A 20,588-nucleotide genomic window follows, 5' to 3' on the forward strand; every position below is an offset into this window, starting at 1 on the left:
AGTGTAGCAGGCCCTCCTGTCATCTCACTCCCACACACACACACACACACACACACATTCGTATGCATGCTGCACACGCTCACATACACACTCACTGGCTCTTATCGCAGGATAACTTATCAGCCTTATCTCAACATGTGACAAAGCAGTTTTTAGGTGATTAGAGCATTAAATCTGACCTAATTTTACTCAGGAATAACAAAACACATGCCACCATCAGCTGTCAATAAAGTCATTTATTATTTCACACAATGGATAACATGAACAACTTCAACTGTAGTTCTTCTTAATAAGTGCTCAATGCTGCTAGCCAACAGAAGCATAGCAAAAGAATGAGCTTTTCTTTCTGAGGAAAGAGAAATAAAAAACAAAAAAACAAAACAAAAACAAAAAAACAAAATGGAAAAAAAAAAAGAACCTACAAGATCATGGAAGATAAACATGACCAAAAGCATGCCAGCGGACATGGATATACATATATATTGCATGTATATATGTGCTTAAGACATATATCTGTATGCCAGCAAATGCAAATACAAAATATATGTGTACATTTACACATACATACTGTGAAGGATATATGCATATGCATGCGCATCTAGTATTTACTCTATATGTCAAATATTTGCAGTTTGTAATATTCATACAATGTACAAAAATGCTTCATGAATTAAAAAATTCATTACAAAAAGAAACATATCAAACAATGTACAAGTCTTGCTCCAAATTCAATTGAAATTCAACTTTCGGCTTGTCTAAAATATTTATGCATACAATCAAGTTGAGCATGCAAATAAAGGAAACCCACTCTAGAAAAAGGTTCAAATACACTATGTATACAAACTAAAATATGCCCACACTGTTAGAAGAGCTCACTTTGTGCTCTAAAGAAGTACATTTATTGGTTTTCTCAATGCTTCATCTGCACTTTCAGCTTTGAACAACATTATAGCTTAGAACTGTAACATATGCTGTGAGGATGACGACATGTACATTTATGAGGCTCTGTCTCACATGACCCCTCACTCCATTTGTAGGACACTCATCACAGCATGCTACATAGGGAATGGAGGTGGCAAAAATTTAGGTGCCATTATATCTCATCCTAGTTGTTACAGGGAACTGGTAAATACGTGCTACAGGAAAATACACCCCAACCACTGATTTAAGGTCAAACACTGCTGCGCTGCCCTTGATGCTAGCACCAAAGATAAGGTAAAGGAGCCTTACATCAGTGTTTGGGGTCCCCCTGTAGCCACTGGTCCAGATTGGCTGCTAAATACAGTACCACAACAGTGACCTTGAACCCTATTCACAGCCACATCCCCTCTGCAGTCTCTGTGTAGAGTGAAAGCTCTGGATTAGGACAATACTTGTCAGTGTTAGAAGGCACCGGAGCATTGGCTGGTAGGAGAGACAGACAGGACAGACAACACCTGGGGTCTTTAACTCTTACATCAGAGACCACCGACTGACCACAGTATGGAGGAGTAAGCTGCCAAGCGTTTAGTCTCTACACCTCATGGACCACATATCTAGACCTCATCTTCACCACAACAGACTGCAGACCCACTGAAAGTCATCTAGCGAAGCAAGGTTAAGCACACTAACGTTAGGACGAGTGTATTTTTGGCTGTTTCCTCTGAGAACCCCCCCGCCCCCCACTCACACAACCCCCTCACTTACTCCACATGCTACTGCACTGCCCCGACTGACTGCAGGCGAAATAGCTGCAAGTCAGCAGGGATTCCTATTTTTGGTTGATTGCACTACAGTGGGGTTTGTATCCTCCAAAAACCATTTAAAGGTGTGATAAGGCAAATTATTTTAGCATTCTGTGTAATTTAGCAGACTGGAACAGTAAATGTCAGTGTAAAGCAGAATTTGTCAAATAGGAAAATGAATTTTGGTGGTCACTTCTGTACGTTTTCTTGGGTCGTGAGCAGTCTTGATAGAGAGAGAAGGTCTACTGTGGTTTTAGGAGACAGTCCCAGCATAGCTGAGCCCAACCAGTATCCATGCAGGATGGACATACTAACACTATTTACAACAAACACTTGAATACTGTAGTTTTACATCTGGTTAAGGCTTGTACTGCATAGAGCTGCAGTAACTATAGTTTTCATGAAATGATAGTCACTTTCTGCACAACTTATTACAAATTATTACTGGTATTATTCACAATTCTTGTTACATGAATTCATTTTATTCAGTAAATAAGACCACTTATTTCTCTTTGTCGAAGGGTGGACCCAGAACAGAAATTCCTTTTAAGGTCATTGCCAGGCATGGCCTGATGCATAGCAAACAACAATGTATGAGAATGTGGTTTCCATGACAACCTCCTCTGCTCTTCCCCTGCCAAGTATGTGACCAGTTATGTGTTGTAAATAACTGGTTATACACTGGGCAGAGCATGTGATCTTCAATTATATATCTGGGACATCGAGTACAATCAATACCGCTGGATATAAACACATCTGTTTCCACCACTGCTGTGAGGCAGTATGTAGGCAAGTACATGATGTGTATTTAACACAGTAATTATCCTCATCAGTCCAGCCCTTCTAGTTCTGTTATGATGATATGGGTCAGAAAACTAGAAGGCAGCTGGGAGAGCGACTCGGTGCCCGGTGACAGAGGATGCTGGACTGGAAGCTGTGAAGGGACACAGGCAGTGTCAGGGTTCGGATGACTAAGACACAATGCGTCATATGCACAATCATGAACATTTAGGGACAATTTTTGGGGCACTCTTTGCCTCTTGATATTTCTCAGGTCAAATGTAAATTGGTGAGAGAAAGAAACATAAGGCACAAGTTGAACTGCTGCAACTGAGAATCCCACCCTGCCCAAAGAAAACAGAAATCTCCTGAAACAAAACTTTAACCGAGTTGCCAAAGAAACACTGATCCATTGCTTATATTCTGAAATACTTATTTGAGAAAATACCAACCACTACCCAAAGCCACAGACACTGTAGATAGAGTTTAACAAAGGCTTAACATATTGACACAAAAATCCAAGATGGCTACATTCTAGAGTGCACATAGGAATGCTTTACATTGGTGCCAACATGGTGGAGAGTTTGTCAAACTCTGATTTAATTTCTTTTAAATAATACATCCTTACACTGAATACTGAGACTTTGGTTTCTAAACCTAAATACTAGATTTACTTTCCAAAAATATTTCCATAGGATATGGATTGAAAATCAGGTAAAAGTAGAAAGACTGGGATTAGCTTTTCAAAACACTGACTGAGAGCCCTCCTCTGCTGAACTGTCCAATCACGATTCAGACTGGGGCTTCGGTTTGACGCTTTTGGCTGCGCAGCCTGCATATACAAATTGATTAAAATAATGCATGCTCTCTGGAATGGATATCCACACCATCGAAGGCCAAAACATAAGGCTGGAACAAGCATGTAAGTGCTGCATTTGATTGATGCAAGTGTATGGTTTTTCATAGTGCATTAAACCAATTTTAAGGTTTACCAAAAACACACCTGATATTCCTCCTGTATGCAATGCCCCCTGGATATAAACACAATAATGAGTGTATGAATGAATACATGTGGTTCTTTCTGTCTGAAAACAAACTTGTCTTGAGTCGCACCCACGTCTGTTTTTGGTTATAAAACAATACACAACTTTCATTGTCTATGGTACAACAATTTCTATTTGATATACTGTATGCCAGTACATGTCTATGAGCTGGTTTCCCATTGTACAAGGCAGGCAACAGTGGACTTTGTTTCTATGTACAGTCTGGGACAGTCTCATCCACCATATTGCCTTCATGTCACTGCCCAGGACAGGCCTGAGCAGGGAGGGAGAAATAAACGAGACGGGGGGAGGGTGTATGCTGAGGGAGGACAAGCAACGGAAGATGTAAAACATGATTGGGAGGAGATGAGAGGACAAAGGGAGATGGAGTTGAGCGGCAGGCACCAGGGAGGGCTAACGAATCGAAGCAGGGACCGGGAGGGACCAGGGGTGAGGAGCTGCCAGGAAGTATGACTTACTTCTCAGAGGGAGAGAGAGGAAACGTGGAGGGTACAGATGGGGGTGAGAGCAAAAACAGGGATACGTATTGGGGTAAGGTGGCTTAATTACTGCTGTATTATTCCACATGTCTTTGACAAGCTTCCTCAGAAAGGCAAAAATAAGCAGAGCTGCACAGTTTTATATTAACCATTCCCCCTCCCATTGCTGGTAAATATATGGCTAAAGCCACATTCAGATACAGTATCATAAAGAACCATACACATCACTGTATCAGATACATAAAGAATCACATAATATCCTACACTATCATAAGTACCACACACTTTTATAGCATTAGATTCAGTATCAAATAGTACCATATAGTGCCATTGTAAATGAAGGTTCAATGAATCCTTGAAAGGCTCATATCTGGTTGGGGTTAGCTAACAGGGGGATGGCACCAGAAGTGTTCCTTCCTCCTGCTTCTTCGCTGACCCACTGTAGTCCTCACAACAAATCAGAGAGAAGAAACAAGTCAAAGTGCACCGAGGAGTCCCAAAATTAATGGCACTGCATCTGATAGGCTTGGAACAGCATTGACTCCTCTCTGTTCGGTTACGGAGTTCCTCTCTCCTGCAGGTCTATTGGCTGGAGGGAGCCCATAATTCGTCCCTGCTGTGGCCCCTGCCTCTGCGCTTCCCCCCTTTGGCCAGCGGAGCCACTGACCGTGCTTGATGCACCACGGTCTCAATTGTTGCTGAGATGGAATCGTGATTGGAGAACTCCAGCGGCTCGGGGATCAAGCTGGGCCTCAGGCTCTGCCTACCTGGCAGGTCATCACACCTCTCCAGGACAGGCATCCCCAGAGTCCTCCCATCACCTCTCCTACTGACCAACATGTCCAAACCCCGACCATCAGCCCGATCATCCTCCCTCCTGTTAATCGGCTCTGATTCCTCTAGGGGTTGTTTTCGGGGCCGTCCAGGCCGTCGTTTGATGACATTGTTTCCTGTTTTGGCTTGTCGCTGCAGGCGCTTGGCACGGAGGATCTTCTGCACATGCTCAAAGTTCAAAGAATGCATTCTCCTGACATCCTTCTGGATCTGTTCCACCTCACGACGTTTATACCTCCGCTTACTGGGAACACCTGGGAGAGGAGAGAGAGCGAGTATGAGTGAGGTGAAACATCAGAAGGTAAATAAATAGCACAGCAAGGTCTATAAAGAGAAAGGAGTTTTCATTCTAGCATGTCAGTCAAAATGAGCAGCCTTGGAAAGGCCAGGAAAGACATTATGCCAATTTAGCTCATGGAGAGAGTCTTTTCTTTCAATCTTTTTTTTCAAGAGCTTCCTGCTAATTTTGACATATTCATGTAAGCCTTTCAAAGCCCAGCTGAGCCAGGAGAGCAGATCCTATCCTGTAATTGTCTACTAGAGAGCAGAGAGGAGAGGGGAGAGGAGGAGATCCCATTCTGCTAGCAGGAAACCCACAGAAATTTCTCCTTTAACCATTTAATATGTCGCTACACAATAACAACCCTGTGCATCTGGAGCACAGGCTGCCAAAAAGCCAAAAACACACACAAAGACACAGACACGAAAACATGTATTGACACATTTGTGCACGAGCACATACTGACACACACAGACAAAAACACACAAATGCACACACTCACATGCGCAACGTGCACAAATAATGAATTTGAGTTTAGAATGGCTGAGCAGATGAAACTGGAGCCATATTGTTTCCTTCACACTGGTGAACTGGGCAGTATGCCCTTTACATGCTGTTCTATCCTTTCTGTTTCCCCCTCTCCCCATCACTCTCATTTTCTTTTTCTCTCCACTCTTCATGGGCTGCAATATGCTACTCTCTAATTTTCAATTAAACTGGTAACACTGCACCATTTCATTTCCTTCTCTATTTCAGAAACCTCTTCCTGGTCTTGGTCCGTCTCTGTCATTCTTTTTGTTTCCCATCTCTGTCCCATTTCTTAGTCCCCCCCCCCTCTCTGTCTGGGCACTGTTCCCAGGGCTCAGACTGAGCCACAGCCAAAATGGAGGAAAAGCACAATCAGCCACCAGTCCCCAAGCAGTGTGCATACAACATGCTTGGTCTCTTTTTCTTGAGCTTTTATTCTTCTTCCTGGTTTTCCTAACCATCTCCTTTCTTCTTTTTCTCCAGGATCCTGCAGATACAGTGTAGTATGTTTCTGCAGTGCTCTAACACATTGATGACTGTGCTAAAACCAAAACAGCTCTGAATTTTAGACACTTAATATGGTGGACTGGGTTGCAGGAAAATGTATACTAAGATATTGTGTACCATATATTAAGACTGTGTCTGTTTGTTTAATAATGCATGACTTGAATGTGAAGCTTTGTGTGGCTTCAGCAAAGTGTTGCAACATGACAAGACTATACATGTGATATTGTCATATGTATATATATATATATATATATATATTTATTTATTTAAAGAAACAAAATGGGAATGTTTAAGTGAACATTAAGAGTTAGGGAGTAGAGCAAAGTGTTTACTAATGAACCAAGAGTAAGGGAAGATAAAGAGACGCCTGACAGCCCTCCATTTAAAACTCGAAGGAACATCTGACTCTATTGTTACTCAAGTATTCAGGGCAGACAGTGAAATTAGTCTAATGCAGAAAGCACTAAGTAGCAGTAGTTTATGAGCTGAACAGAAGTGTGCACACGCTACGCTCACACACACACGCACACATGCGCACACACACACACACACACACACACACACGCACACACTACAAAGTAGCAGAAATTTATGAGCTGCATACACGGAACATAAAACCGGTGACCTTCAGCAGTGTGAGGGGCCGTATAGCACCGAGGACCTGTTTCTCTGTGGAAAAGGAAGTCACTACAACCCACAAATACATGCTCACTTATCCACTGCCACTGCGGTGGCGGAGACTAGAAAGACACAAAGTGGTCCTTTATGTATATTAATTGGTGTTTGAGTGCTTCTCTACATAAAAGTGCACACACGCGTCTAAACAAGTCATGTGACACAAGGAAAATCATTCTCATTAAGTCAATAGGGGATGACCTGCTTTTATGTAAATATGCCTGTGTGAGATATTGTTGTCAGGCACACACACTAGCATTGAGAGATAAAAAATTCAAATAGTTACAAACTGGTTCTATTAAGAAATGATTTACAATCTCGTGCTCAGATAATAATTTGAATTTTGTGTCCATGTCAGCTTGTGGATGGGACTCTATCTATCTGCATGTGTATATCTGTGTGTATCAGAGTGGGTCCATGCCAGCATGTGCATGTGTATGTATGTGTGGTTGTGTGGCATGCGTGCGTATGCACACGCGCCTATGTTTTAATTGGGCTAAAGCTGTGAAGTGAAGCAGTAAGTCATGCTAGAGGAGGGGCAGAGGGAATGGGGAAAAGAGAGGGTAATGGGGGAACAAGGGGGAGGGGAGAGAAGGAGAAAAAAAGCAGAAAGAGAAAGGGAAGGAGGAAAGAGAGATACAAGGGGGAGGGGGAGGAAGCGGTGGAGGAACAAGGGGAAGTGTCTGCATGTGGATGTGGGGATTGTGGGAGAAGGTGGAAGGAGGAAATCAAGGGCAAAAATTGTAGAAGCAGCACAAGGGGAAAAAGGAAGGACATGGAGGGTAGAAGAGGTGTAACAACACTGGAGGAATAACGTGGAAGGCGGGGGTGTGTGTAGGGTGTGGGGTGTGGGTGTGGGGTGGTGTATATGAGTCATCCCTCCTGGATCCCCTGGGGTGGGGGGTGTATTCTAACTGAGCCCCTGGCTTCTCCTCCCCACCACTGGACTAGGCCCCAGTCATTAAACCCCTGGCTGCCAGCCAGCTCTTTTAACACAGGCAAGGGCCTTTTACGGCGTGTCTGTAGAAAATAAATCACACTGTGTGAATAATATATCTCTGGCAAAGGCATTGGCAGGAGAGAGGGAAGGGAGGGTGGGAGGGGAGGAAGGAGAGATTGGTGAATTATAGTCGTCTCCATCCATGCATTACGTTCTCTCTATCCCCAGCCAGATGTGCTCAAAGACAGCAGAATACAGAATGTACCAAAATACACATTAGTTTGGTAGTGAGAATTTGGGGCTACTCTGCTTCTTTGTCTGCTTTAAATCCTAATAATCCCCTACAAAGCATATTTATAAATAGGAATCACCTTAATGAGGGCGCTGAAATCCACATTTAAAAACAGAGAAAGCCCAGTTAACTCAGACAAATTATGTGATTAAAACTGTAGCCCATTATCGCTAGGGAACAGAATAATACATTGGTGAGGTACTTAGTTCTTACACCGAGGTCTCCTACTGCATTGAAGCTTTAGTGATGCCCCTCGCTTCTAAGTCACTTTGGATAAAAGTGTCTGCGAAATGAGTAAATGTGAAATGTAAATATTTTGGACATCAACTACTTTTTGAAAATATGCTCCTGATTTAGCCATGTTATCAGTTCTCTAACAATGGCAGCTTAAGATTACTCATAAAAAGCTTGTAATACCAGGTTTATATCTTGTATCTTTTTCCCCTGTCTGCTTAGGTGTAGGATGCATTAACTGCGGAGTAGGATTTTATACTGAACTGCACAGTGCGCACATCAAGTATTTCCTTATCAGAGCTACATGTCAACATTATGGTAAACTCAGTGGCCAAATTCATGGTCACACAGGTGATGAAACAGAAGTCACCTTTTCTATACCACGACCTATGTTCAGCTTTTAATTAGTATAAGTCACTGTCAGTTGCTCTCTATTGCCCCGCAGTTGGATCTGTAATGAGGTCCACTGCTGTTTCTGTCAGCTGGACACTTCCTGTTGATGCTTCGTATCATTAGCTTTCCACAGGGGAGCCATGTATGACTTTCAATGTGAGGTAGTAACAGGAAGTCATGTCATAAGTGAGCTGGTTAGGTAAAGACAAACAGGCAGTTATTCCAGACTGGGTAACATCAAACCTCCAGCACATCATCAAAGTAAACAACGCTTTTCACTGTGTTGCTGTCAAAAGAGAAAACTACTCCTTCTTCCTGGTTTCTGAGCAAAAGAGCATTGTGTGGTTTATTAATGAACAACAGGTAATCCTGATATAAGAGGCTCTTACCAGTGAGGGAGGGACTGGAGCACTTGTTCATCTGTCCTGGCTCCTGCCTGGCAGTTTGGAATGACATTAAGCCCTGATCTCCAAACACAGCCAGCCTCGTCTTCCTGCTCCTCCCACCACATTCGTCCTCCCGTGACCCCAGGAAGAGGTCAGACGCCGACTCCGACCGTTGCGATTGGCTACTGTAGCTGCTCATGAAGCTGTTTATAGGCTGTCCAGTCTGACAGGAGTGGAACTGGCTGTCAGCGAGAGAGTGTGTGGACAGCTGGTCCGACTCAAACATCCCTAAGCTGGATCCCAGACTTGAGCCTCTACCGCTGCCCCTCTGCTTGTCCGGATGCTTTGACGAGCCCTGACTGGACGAGTCCCTCCTGTCACTCAGCATGCTGAGTCGTGCAGTGGTCTTAGCTCCACTGAAAAGCCCACCCAACTCCTGTCGGTCTCGTGGCGAAAGGAGGGGTTCATCCTTGTGCTTATGTTTGTGCTTGTGCTTCCTCTTATGGAGGCGAACCCCTGCGAGACCACCTGCACTTCCACTGCCCAGGGATCCGAGTCCCTCTCCTCTTACAGACGACCCCTGGAGTGGGCCGCTACTGCTGCGAAGCTTGGCCCCTGGCTGCAGCTTGGAGTGTCCACTGGAGTGGAAAGCCTTGGGTGGGGGGACAGCTGGCCTCATAAAGGGAGATGGAGGTGCAGGTCCAAGTGAGTGGTGGGGCAGGTAGAATGGGGGAGCAGGGGGAAAGTAGCCCAGACTCAGAGGAGATGCGTAAGGCATCGCATATGGTGCTGCATAGAAATTTCCCCCCGCCAGCGGATAACCATATCCTGGAACAAAAGGCAGCTTCGATGTGATTGGCTCGCTGGCTTTGGCTGGACGACCGCGTCTCCTCTTGGCCTTCAGATCAGCACTCCGGCGCAGGTATGAGCTGGAGTCACAGGGGTAGGAGTCGTAGGTAACTGGGTAGTAATGATGGAAATTTAGGCGGAAAATGGAGGGATATGGGTGCTGGGGGTAGCAGGCATATCGTCTGTGAGACACTCGCAGCTGCTGGAGCTTGACCACAACCTGTGGGGTTTGAAGAGAGGAAACATTTAGGTAAATACAGCACTTGCACATTACAGTGTGCGGTCAAACATCAATTCATCAAAGTGTTACTAACCTCCTCCAGTTCAGAGAGAAAATGAAGATGATCCCGGCTCTGTAAACACTTCCTCTTCCGCCGATGATGTTTTTGCTTCTTTTCCTGCTGTGACAAGAAGCTGTCAACAGCAGTAACTTGCCGCTCACAGCGTACTCTGCTGCCCCTGTTGGACGCCTCCAGAGCTGCCGCCTCGGCTGCCTCAAACCCACACAGATCAAACGAGTACCTGTGTGAACACAACATAACATACAGTTTAACATGGCAGTTTGTCATGAATGTGTACCAGTCGGTGTTCAAGAAAGGTCAAGGAGCGTAGGAGCAATCTACCGCACCTGCGTCGAGAGGCGGGCCCCTTCTCGGTTTGATCGGAGGTGCTGTTGTTATCCGTCCCGATCCCGCTGTCGCTGGGAATAGTCTCCTCACTGTGGGACTCGCTGATGGGCGACAGGGTCACCTCCTTCACTGACGCTCCCTCTGACAGGTGGGAGGGTGAATTGGCCAGAAGGCGTGGAGGAGACAGCTTCCACCCTCCAGAGAGAAAGCTCCTGCTGGGAGGCTTGGAGGGCAGAGCCGAGATGGGCTGCAGACTGGGCATGGCGCTATCGGAGTGGCTGACTCTCATTAACGCGGCGCTGGAGCTGGGAGACGAGGTGGTGGAAGGCACTACATGGCTGTCATAGAGACTGGAGGTGGACACACACATGGGGGGCTTGTCCCTAGTGGTTTTAGGAGGGTTGGAGCCTTGGGTTTCTGCTCTGGGTTTCCGCCCTCTCTTCTTACCAATGTAGATGGTTCCTCTCTTGCTGACATTTATCTGTTTTCCCAGCCGAGCCTCTATGGTGGAGGCCATGGCGCTCATAGCCGAGGAAACCGGGGCAGAGGATGACTTCAGAGCCAGAGTGCCGTTCTGACTGGAGCCTGAAAGGATCTCATTCAGGATGCTCTGCATTTTCCCAAGCTTCATCTTATTCACCGGCCTGGAATTCCCCCTGCCACGCTTTAGCTTCAGACTGTTGGAGTTGGCGCTGGTGGTCGTGGATGTCATTTGCATTAACGTGTTCAGAGTGTGTGTCTTCTTCCTACGGTTAAGCCCGGCAGACGTTTCCTGTGCTAGGGGGCTCGGAGGGGAGGTGGAGGTGCCCTCGTGGATGGTCTCCACTGTCAGGAGGGGCTGCTTCTTGGGGCGCCCTCGTTTCCTCTTGATGGGTGTGTGGACGGTCAGACTGTCAGTGTTGGTGTAGAGGGGGCTAGAGGGCGTGATGGGGAAGGCTGAGGGTGGGTCAGCCAGAGTCGAGGGGCTACTCCTGTTGTCCCTCTGGGGCGGCGTGAGGCTGGCATGGCTTTTAGCTTTCAGGTAGGACCACCTGTCCTTGGCCTTGCTTGGTCTGGAGCTGGCTGTGGAGCTGGTGCTGTGGCAGGGGCTCGGGCTCAGGGCCGTCCTGGGTCTGGGGCTGGGGATGGGGCTGATGTTCGCCCGGGGTCTCGGGCTGGGGCTGGGGCTAATGCTGCCCCTGGGGCTGGGGCTGGGGTTTGGGCTGGGGAGTCTGGGGTTCATGTTAAGACTGGGTTTGTTGATGAGACTGTGAATCGACTCTCTGTGTTTCAGGGTGTCTGCGCTGATCTTGGGACGGCCCACCGGGTTCTTCTTTATTCTGTTTGCGCTCAGAGCCGACTCCGGGTCAGGCCCGCTTGTAACCGTCTCCCCTCTCTCCGCCCTGTCTGCCCTCTCTCCTTTTTCTCTTTTTTCACCTTTATCCACTCGGTCTGCTATCCTCTCTCCATTGACATCTCCCGGACTTGTGAGTCGAGAATCATTTTTGTGAATCTCCAACTTGTGTGCTACTTTGGGTTCTTGGGGACCAGGCTGGTGTTTTTCCGTCGTGTCAGACTCCTGCCGATGCTGCGATTGCTCATCTACAGCAAACGCCTCGTCAAATGAAGGCCTCCTCCGCCTCTTTCTTCCTTTCCCTTCCTCTGTCAGCATGTGCATCCCCCTGTCGTCTTCATCTCCTCTCCTCCCAGCTGCTGTTCGCTCTCTTTCCTCTTTTCTCCTTTCCTCTCTCTCTTCGTGGAACCGCTCAGCTGTCGCCTCTTGCCTGTACTTCTGCCTTTCCTCAGGATTACTTGGGCTCTCTGATCCTTTCTCTGTCTGTCTTCCCCAAGGTGAATCGGCACTGTGGGGGTTACTGAGCATCCTCTGGGAGTCTTTCCTACCGTACTTCCTCTTGATGTTCCCAAAGAGCTGTTCGCTGACCTCTTGCAACCCCCTCCCCCTACAGGAGATATACAGAGGAAAAGTTAAGGCATGGCAGAAAAAGGGTGTTTTGTGTTACACCAAAGCTCAGTAGCAGTATAAACATTTATTTTGTGTCACCATACATAAGGGTGGGTATCAACAGATGACTCTCATGTTATGTTACCAGGACAATTGAGTCTGTGTCATTTTTATTTTAAACTGTAAAGATATACTGCAACATATTGCAATCTCTTGTGTAATAATTGTCAGTTTTTTCTGTCTTTAGGTATATTGTCATTGATGTGACAAATGAGAGTAAAAAAAATACAAACTCATAATACAGTATATATATATACTGTGTATATATTTATACTGTATTATGAGTTTGTATTTTTTTTACTTGTATACACATATACACACACAAACCCTTTATATAATGTAATGTAAAGTATTTCTGACTGGGTGATAATGTTTTCTTCATGTTGAGATCCACTACACAAGGAAAATGAAGCATACCTGCTGAGAGAGGTCAGGTTGAGAATACTGGCATCTGTAACCACTGGCAACTGCAGGTCTGGAGTCAGAGATCTCTGAGGTGAGGGGCTTTGCGTCGCTGTTCGTGAGAAAGATTGGGTTGGATCGAGCAGAGCGCTCCTACTGGCTCCTGCCAGTTCTCTGGCTGGCTCAGAATCTGCAGGATTGGCCGGGGACGCAGAAGGTGCTGTAGACGCGATCCAGTCTGGATTGATTTGGTGTTGGTGTGCGTGAGCGTGTTGGAATTGTTGTGTGAGGGTGTGCTGCGTCTGCTGTGTGTGTGAGAGTGTGTGTGCAGGAAGGAGGGAGCTGCGAAGCTGGTGTTTGGGCGGAGTGTGATCTCCCAGTAGTTGCAGCAGGCCTCCTTCTCTCTGCTCAGGCATTCTGAACTGGCGCTCGTATGTCTGGAGACGAGAGAGCAGAGACACAAAGACTGGTTACTACATACACACTACAATCACACAAGACAGCTTTATTTAGCTGTAGGGATTGACAAGTGACATGATGATAATGATGATGTGATCATAAAACTAAGACTACTCAATTTCCTGTCTTCTTAACATCAGCTTATCTTCATAGAGATAATACTTATACAACACAGCATCTAGTTCTGCATTCAGTTTTTTGTCAGACCGTATCAAATCAGTGATTTGTTGTGCTCTGATGTGACATTCTTCTCCTTTCACGGCAGGACCGAAGCTTTTAATACATCTTGTGTGCATGAGCAAACAGTGTGCAACAAAACAAAAGGCTTGTTTACAGAGCAATTAAATTCCTGTGGCAAGGATGTTGCATGCTGTGAGGGCTGGGGGATGGAGTTGGGGGTGTCTGACTGCACACAGTATTAAACTCTAGTAGCCAAGCTCAGTCGCACACACTTAACAGTCATACTACACACAATGGACATGCTTAAATCTAAAGCACAGTGTATCTGCAGCTTCCCAATGAAGATGAAATCAACCTTCACTCACGACACAGTTAACATTTGACCATATAAGACTGAGGATGCCCAAGCATTGATATACTGAGCTTGACAACGTAACCATGCTTAATGTATCACTGCTGCATAATCACTGTACTGCTGGAAGATGAGAAATAGAGCAGCGGATGGCCTTTGTGGTTTAGCCTGTTATTAACAGACTCAGTGTGACGCAACAAGACACTGTTCTGCTGCGCTGCAGGGAGATGTAACCTAACCACAGGCCTGCCTCTCAGCATGTACTCACAGGCATGCGAGCACACACACTCACACATGCATACAGTGGTTGTACACATTTCAAAAAGCTTTAGAAAATCCTGCCTTCGCACACACACACACATACACATCACACTTCAACACAGTCAGGCAACCAATTTTTGGCCTGAATGTATCAGCAGCCTGCCAAATTGCATGCATACACTCACAATACACAATAATGAAATATATCATGTATGTAGTCATGAAAGGGCACATATACATTCAAGCATTACTCCACTTCTGTTGTTTGCCCTCCCAGTGCCACGCTCTGCCTTCATTTCAGTATCCACTTTCATTCTCTATCCCTTCTCTATCACCATCTGACCTTTTTCTTCTTCTTACTGCCATCCCATCAGTCGCCATGCACTGACACTCGTCTTGCACTTCCACAGCTGAACAGAAGCTGTTTATCAGCCAGACGCAAGCTGCACAAACTCTGTGCGCAAACACAGACGAATGCTGATTAACGCAACATACACCACCTGGGTAAAAACGCACAGCGCAAGAAAGGCACGGAGAGGAGTAAATGACAAACAATGCCAGAAAATGCATGTTCTTAAACACACATACACAGTCATTTATCTCCTGAGCACACTGCTAGTAGTCTCTTTTCTCACAGAATGTATCTCTGAGATGTATGTGTGTGCATAAGTGCTGTATTTGTGTGTGTTTGTGCCCAGTGACACTGGAGAAGAGACGCTGAGTCCACACAGGGATAAGATGACAGACACCTGATACACACATGCTTTCTCATTTAACCCGTTCTGGAGTACCTGCTGTTTCAGGTTAAAGGAGGGCACAGAAAAAGAGACAGACAGGTAGATGGAGGTGATTAGAGAGAGACAGACAAGCACCCACCCACTCAGACAAACACACACACACACACACGTGTCCTCCCCACTAACCACAATGCAACCACAAAGAGATAATAAAGCGAGGAGGCATGGGCACCTTTCCTACTACTGAAAGAAAGCAAAAGAGAAGAAAAAGGAAAAAAAAAACACAGAAATAGGGAGCTCCAATCCCCCCGTATCACCCCCCTCCCCCTCCCCCCTCCACTTGCGCTTTCCGGTTGAGGTTGGGTTATTGGCACCAGTTCAGCTTTTTGTTCTTAGTTTCCTCCCTTCTACCACCCTCTCCTTCCCTCTCACATTCCATGAAGCATTTCCAGGGAAAACACACTCACTGTCTGATATTCACACAAGCAAATATAAATAGTGGTCATATAAACTGAGGTGCTCTCATGGTTGTTGCAGTCAACACGGTATGGAAAGAACTCCTTATTCTCCTTGCTCTTTTCCAGACAGGTCCAACCTTATTCGCTCAAACAACATTACAGGTATTCATGTGATAATTGCCCCACGTTTTTATATAGCCACACTGTGCACTGTATGTTTCTGCATTGCCTCTTTATGCTTATCTTTTACTGCAAAGACTGTGTATACTCTGCACAGCTGCACCAATGCCACTGAAAAAAAAAAAATCTATATGTCTCTGTTGTATGAGCTTGGCCCCCGTTCTTGTCATATGGTGGTGAATGTACTGTCATCTCCCTGTGCTACTGCTGGCCTGCAGCAGGGGGCAGCGGTCAGGGGATAAGCACTGCCAGGGACTCTGACCCTGGAGCAACACACAAGCACGCGAGCTGTGAGCCTTCAACCTTTTCTGTACTGTCCTACTCCTTCTTCTTCAAGTCCCCACAGATCGAATAAAAATATGGAGAAAGGCCAGCACACAACAGACCCAAAGCATATTTAGTCCTCAGCACCATCTGAAGCGCTCTCCCACCCCTGAGGCTCTTAGGGCTGTGCTCAGGGGTTAAGGGTCATACTCCGCAGCTAGGTCAACAACCATTTCTAGGATGTCTTCCTCTGGGCCAGCACTGTAACAACATGGATTGGTCTCAGTCAGTTACACAAAGGCTCTTCAGCACCCAAATGCTGGCAGATATGGAGTAGCACATTCCTTTCCACTGGTGATGTAACCATCAGATAAGGTCAGAGCGCAGCAGCGGAGGTCATGGTTAATATGTGACTAAGTGCTGCAATCACACAACTGAAAGACACTTAGCAAATGAGTCAGCATATATTTACTGACAAATGTGTGTGTGTGTCTGAATGTGACGTTTACATTCAGGGTGTTTTAAATCTACAGTTAGAGAAATCATCTGTCCCCCAGCTTGACGTGAGGCGAGGTATGTGACAGCCCCCCCCCTCTCTCCTGCAGCCTTTGGTTTTCCACTGTTGAATAAACTGAACCTCAGAGTGGAACCTCTCCCTCACACCCACATGTACACGAACAGAGCAGCACCCTGGCTGCACCATTATACTGGGAAAGAACACCCTAAACAGGCACACCCAAATCTCACAACCCAGCAAACTTAGACACACATGTACACGAGCAAACATATACACCAACCCCTGTGCACGCACGCACGCACGCACACACAGACGCGCCGTGCACACACAAACACACACAAACATGCTGCCCTTCAAATAGTTTTTCGCAGCCTTTTATTTGGCTGCACGCCCGGTGGTTAGAGTGTTTCATTTTTCCCTGTGTATGGAACTGGGCAGCTGTCCAGACAGACACACAAAGAGAGAGAAAGAGAGAGAGAGGCACAGGGAGACAGAGGGTGGGAGGGAGAGAGAGGGAGAGAGAGAGAGAGAAAAAGAGAGAGGGAGAGGGAGAGGGAGAAATGGGGAGGGGTGGAGGGGTTACTGAAAGAATGAGAGTGGCAGAGAGGGAGGGAAGAAGAGGACCAGCAGAAAAACAAGAAGAGAGGTGCCTAGACCCATTAACAGCTAGTTCCCTCCGAAACCTTATGATTGATATGATCCCCTCTTTTTCCCACTCTCTCCTTGTCACACACTCTCTCCTTGGCTTTGACACCGCGCTGTCTCCCTCTGCCCCCGTGGCCTCGTGCACTGCCCCCCCCACACCCCCTTCTCCACCACCACACCACCATCTCATCCTTCCTTTTCTTCTTCTTTTCTCCTTTCTGGAGCTGACCATTCTCCCCCTGTGGGAACTACACCCCCCCCGCACCACCACCACTCCCCACCCCTCACCCCCCCCCCGCCTCCCCTACCCGCTTCTCTTCAGCCCCATTCAGAGCGCTGCTTCTCTGTGATCTGTGTTTCTGACAGCCCTGCACACACACACACACACACACACACACACACACACACACACACACAGCTCCTCTGCAAACAAACACCATGAATACTAACACGGCTTTGTGTCCACTGCACTTAAAGGGGGTTGGGGGGGAGGAGGGGGGGTGTACAGAGAAAAGGAGGGAAAAGCGGTGGAGGAGAAGAAAAGAGGAGCTGTGGCACTGTGTTGATCTTGCAGCCACTCTCACAGAGCCACCCCCCCCACCCCCCCCACCCACCCCCCAATCCCTGTTTCTCGTTCTCTCGTTCTTCCCACCAGTTCTCCTGGGAATAAAGACTTCCATTCATGCGCCTGAGGAGACCCACAGCAGGGGAGAGAAAAGAGGGAGGAGAAAAGGGGAGTAAAAAGGAGGGGGTGTCAAGGTGGGACAGTTTGTGGATCACTGGGATCAGGCCCGCTGCCTAAAATTGTGTGTGTATGCGTGTGTCTGTGTGTCTGTTTTCACTCAGCATGTGCTGCCTCAGCCAGCGCTTTACTATCTCAGATCTGATGGCATCTGTGCCAGCCAAAGCATCTTCTGGGAAAGTTGGGTGGGAATGTTTGTAAATTGGGCTCCATTCAAAACTTCCACTCTTGGACGAATGCTGCAATTCCAAAACTATGCGTTCAGCCCACAGCCAGGAAAAAAAAAAAGGTTGATTATCCGGGTCAAAAACTCACACTTTCTATAGTGTATTCTTTCCAACATGCTGTCATGTACTGTCCCCGCTGAGCACGATCAAGCATCTAATCTACAGTACATTTGTCCTTTAGCTAACTGTACAGCAGAAGCCCGATTTAATGCACAGCAGTAGGTCTCAAGTAAAATGTTCCCTCCTACGTCCACAGCAGTAATCCTTAAGATTGGAGTGCTCCTAAAGATAGCAGCAAAACACCCAAGAGTCTCCTTGTCACACTCTCTTCAGACACGCTCAGATGTAGATGACTCAATCTGAACAAAAGCCTGTGATTGGCTGAGCCGAAGCATGTTATTACAGTGCAATTGGAGGAGGTTTTCACCCGCTCAGTAATGACAGACACATTTACATGCTACACAAAGTATACATCTAATCCCGGCTATTAGTATTAATGGTGTGCAGGCAGGCATATGTGTGTCCTGCTTGTGAATAGGGCTAAGAGCCACATTAGGAGGGTTTTTCATAGTGATTATTACAGCGATTATGTACCAATTGTTCCTTTCATGGACATGGTTCAACCTCCAGTGACAGCATGATGCTTTTCAGTCAGCTCACATGTTTAACACAAAGAAAACGTACAGAAGCATAAAGATTTACCACACACACACACACACACACACACATGCATACACAAATTCTTAGCCTAAGTCTAATACAGTTCTGCATCATGAATAGGCAGGATGCCATTCAGTTAATGCCTTTATTGGGGGAAACTGAATTCCACACCCGTACACACACACACGTGTGCAACACAGCACAAAACCAAAGGAACGTGTTGTTGACTGTACTCTGTGCACCATATGACCCAATCATACGACTTCTGTACAACAGGAAACAATTAACAGCCAATGAGCTGCTCGAAATCCTAAGGGATGACTTCCTGTGTGGAATGATGGGTAATTCAAGACAGAAGTTGTGCCGAGATTAAACACTTCCTCTCTGGCAAACAGCGGTTTGGTTTGTAACAGCGAAGCTACGCTCGCTCATTAGTTATTTAATGCAAAAAAAAAGCGTATTATTAAGGCATAAAACAAGATGAGAGTTATGGAGACATCTGTTCTGTTACATATATTTTTGTTATCTCTCTTATTTTCTCATCAGACTAAGCAATGCAAAGACATGATGGCACCGATGCGTGATGCTGAAAGTTATCAATATCAATATATCAACTGTCAAAAAAATGTGTATGTTTCAAGAACATGTCATTAGTACGTTTGGAGATTTTTGTTCAGTATTACATAGTATACAGTGAAATACTTGGAGCGAGAGAACAGGAAAGACACAGAACATAGTTCCTCTGTTACTATGGATGTCACAATTACAAGGTCAGCAACTTAAACCCCATCAGTACCAGGATGTCTCATACACAAGTTTCAAAAGTTTTTAGCTTTACTAACCTAAGGATTTATTATAATGTTATTTAAAAAAATACTATTTTAAATTTGAATTTTAAATAAATACATCTTAAATCAGATTACTCAGTTATGAAAATAACCTGCACCATTGTCAAATTGTTACAGACAGAGGAATTATTATAAGACTTGACTGTAGTGCCTACACTCCAAGTTTAAAGCCTGTAAAGTAACACTTTCATTGCTTAGTCTAGAAATTTCCGTGAGTATCTCAAGTCCTCAGATGATCCCCAGCTTGCAAGAGAGAGAGTGAGTTAGAGAGCCACTGTAATGACATCCTCAGTGACAGAGAGAATGGGCAAAGTGAGACACAATAGTCTTAACCAATCAGACTGGCCGCCTCCCCTCAGGCCCCCTCACACCAACAATGACGCCTTTGTGCGAGGCTGCACTCCACTCGCGCGTTCACATACATGCACAGACCAAAGCACAGTATCCTACACTTTCTCAGACAGTCACAGAGAGAGAGAGGCGGGAGAATCAGTGCTCTACATCGAGATCTGCATCAGCGCGTACAAAACTATGCTACAATTTGAGTGTGCGCGTTTTAGCTAACAACCTGGCTGTCTGTGCATGTATGTGTGTGTGTGTGTTTTTCCTTCCAGGACTGGGCACATGACTGCAGCTGCCCCTCGCTCCCTCGTCTAAACCGGCACCCCTCCTTGTTGTAGGTGAGAGGTCACACGGAGTGGCATTCCTCTCGGTCTGAGAGCGAGCGAGCATTACACTAAGCAGAGGGGGCAGAGAGAGAGAAAGAGACAGAGAGAGAGAGAGAGAGAGAGAGAGAGAGAGCAAGGCAGAAATCACAGGGAGGCAAAAACGCAACAGAGGGCAGGTAAAAGATGAAGTGAGCAGGGCATTCGGGAGTGTGTATGTATCAGTGTGTGCGCACATGTGTGTGTGTGTGTCTTGAAATGGACCACTAAACAGAAGACCCTTGTGGCTCTTCACTGCTTCATAAACACAGCTGTTTGTTTAGTCTGAGCCGCCCCAAGGGACAGACACAGACAGAAGGACAGACAGACACATTTATATAATTTATTCATGTCCG

General features: G+C 46.1%; 1 protein-coding gene across 1 annotated transcript in view; it reads right to left on the reverse strand.

Annotated features, from left to right (window-relative positions):
* Nucleotides 1-218: 218 nt before the first annotated feature.
* setbp1 (SET binding protein 1) overlaps nucleotides 219-20,588 on the reverse strand; it is a 34,710-nt gene continuing 14,340 nt past the window's right edge. Inside the window, exons 3-7 of the mRNA XM_085786973.1 lie at nucleotides 13,014-13,435; nucleotides 10,594-12,534; nucleotides 10,280-10,487; nucleotides 9,120-10,185; nucleotides 219-5,135 (exon numbers count right to left, since the gene is read on the reverse strand). Coding sequence (XP_085643099.1) covers nucleotides 4,630-5,135; nucleotides 9,120-10,185; nucleotides 10,280-10,487; nucleotides 10,594-12,534; nucleotides 13,014-13,435 — 4,143 coding nt within the window. The 3' untranslated portion in view covers nucleotides 219-4,629. The remainder of the gene's footprint in view (nucleotides 5,136-9,119; nucleotides 10,186-10,279; nucleotides 10,488-10,593; nucleotides 12,535-13,013; nucleotides 13,436-20,588) is intronic.

The sequence above is a fragment of the Trachurus japonicus genome, chromosome 9 (genome assembly GCF_045865225.1).
Source record: "Trachurus japonicus isolate A0001 chromosome 9, Traja_1.0".
NCBI classification, from domain to species: domain Eukaryota; kingdom Metazoa; phylum Chordata; class Actinopteri; order Carangiformes; family Carangidae; genus Trachurus; species Trachurus japonicus.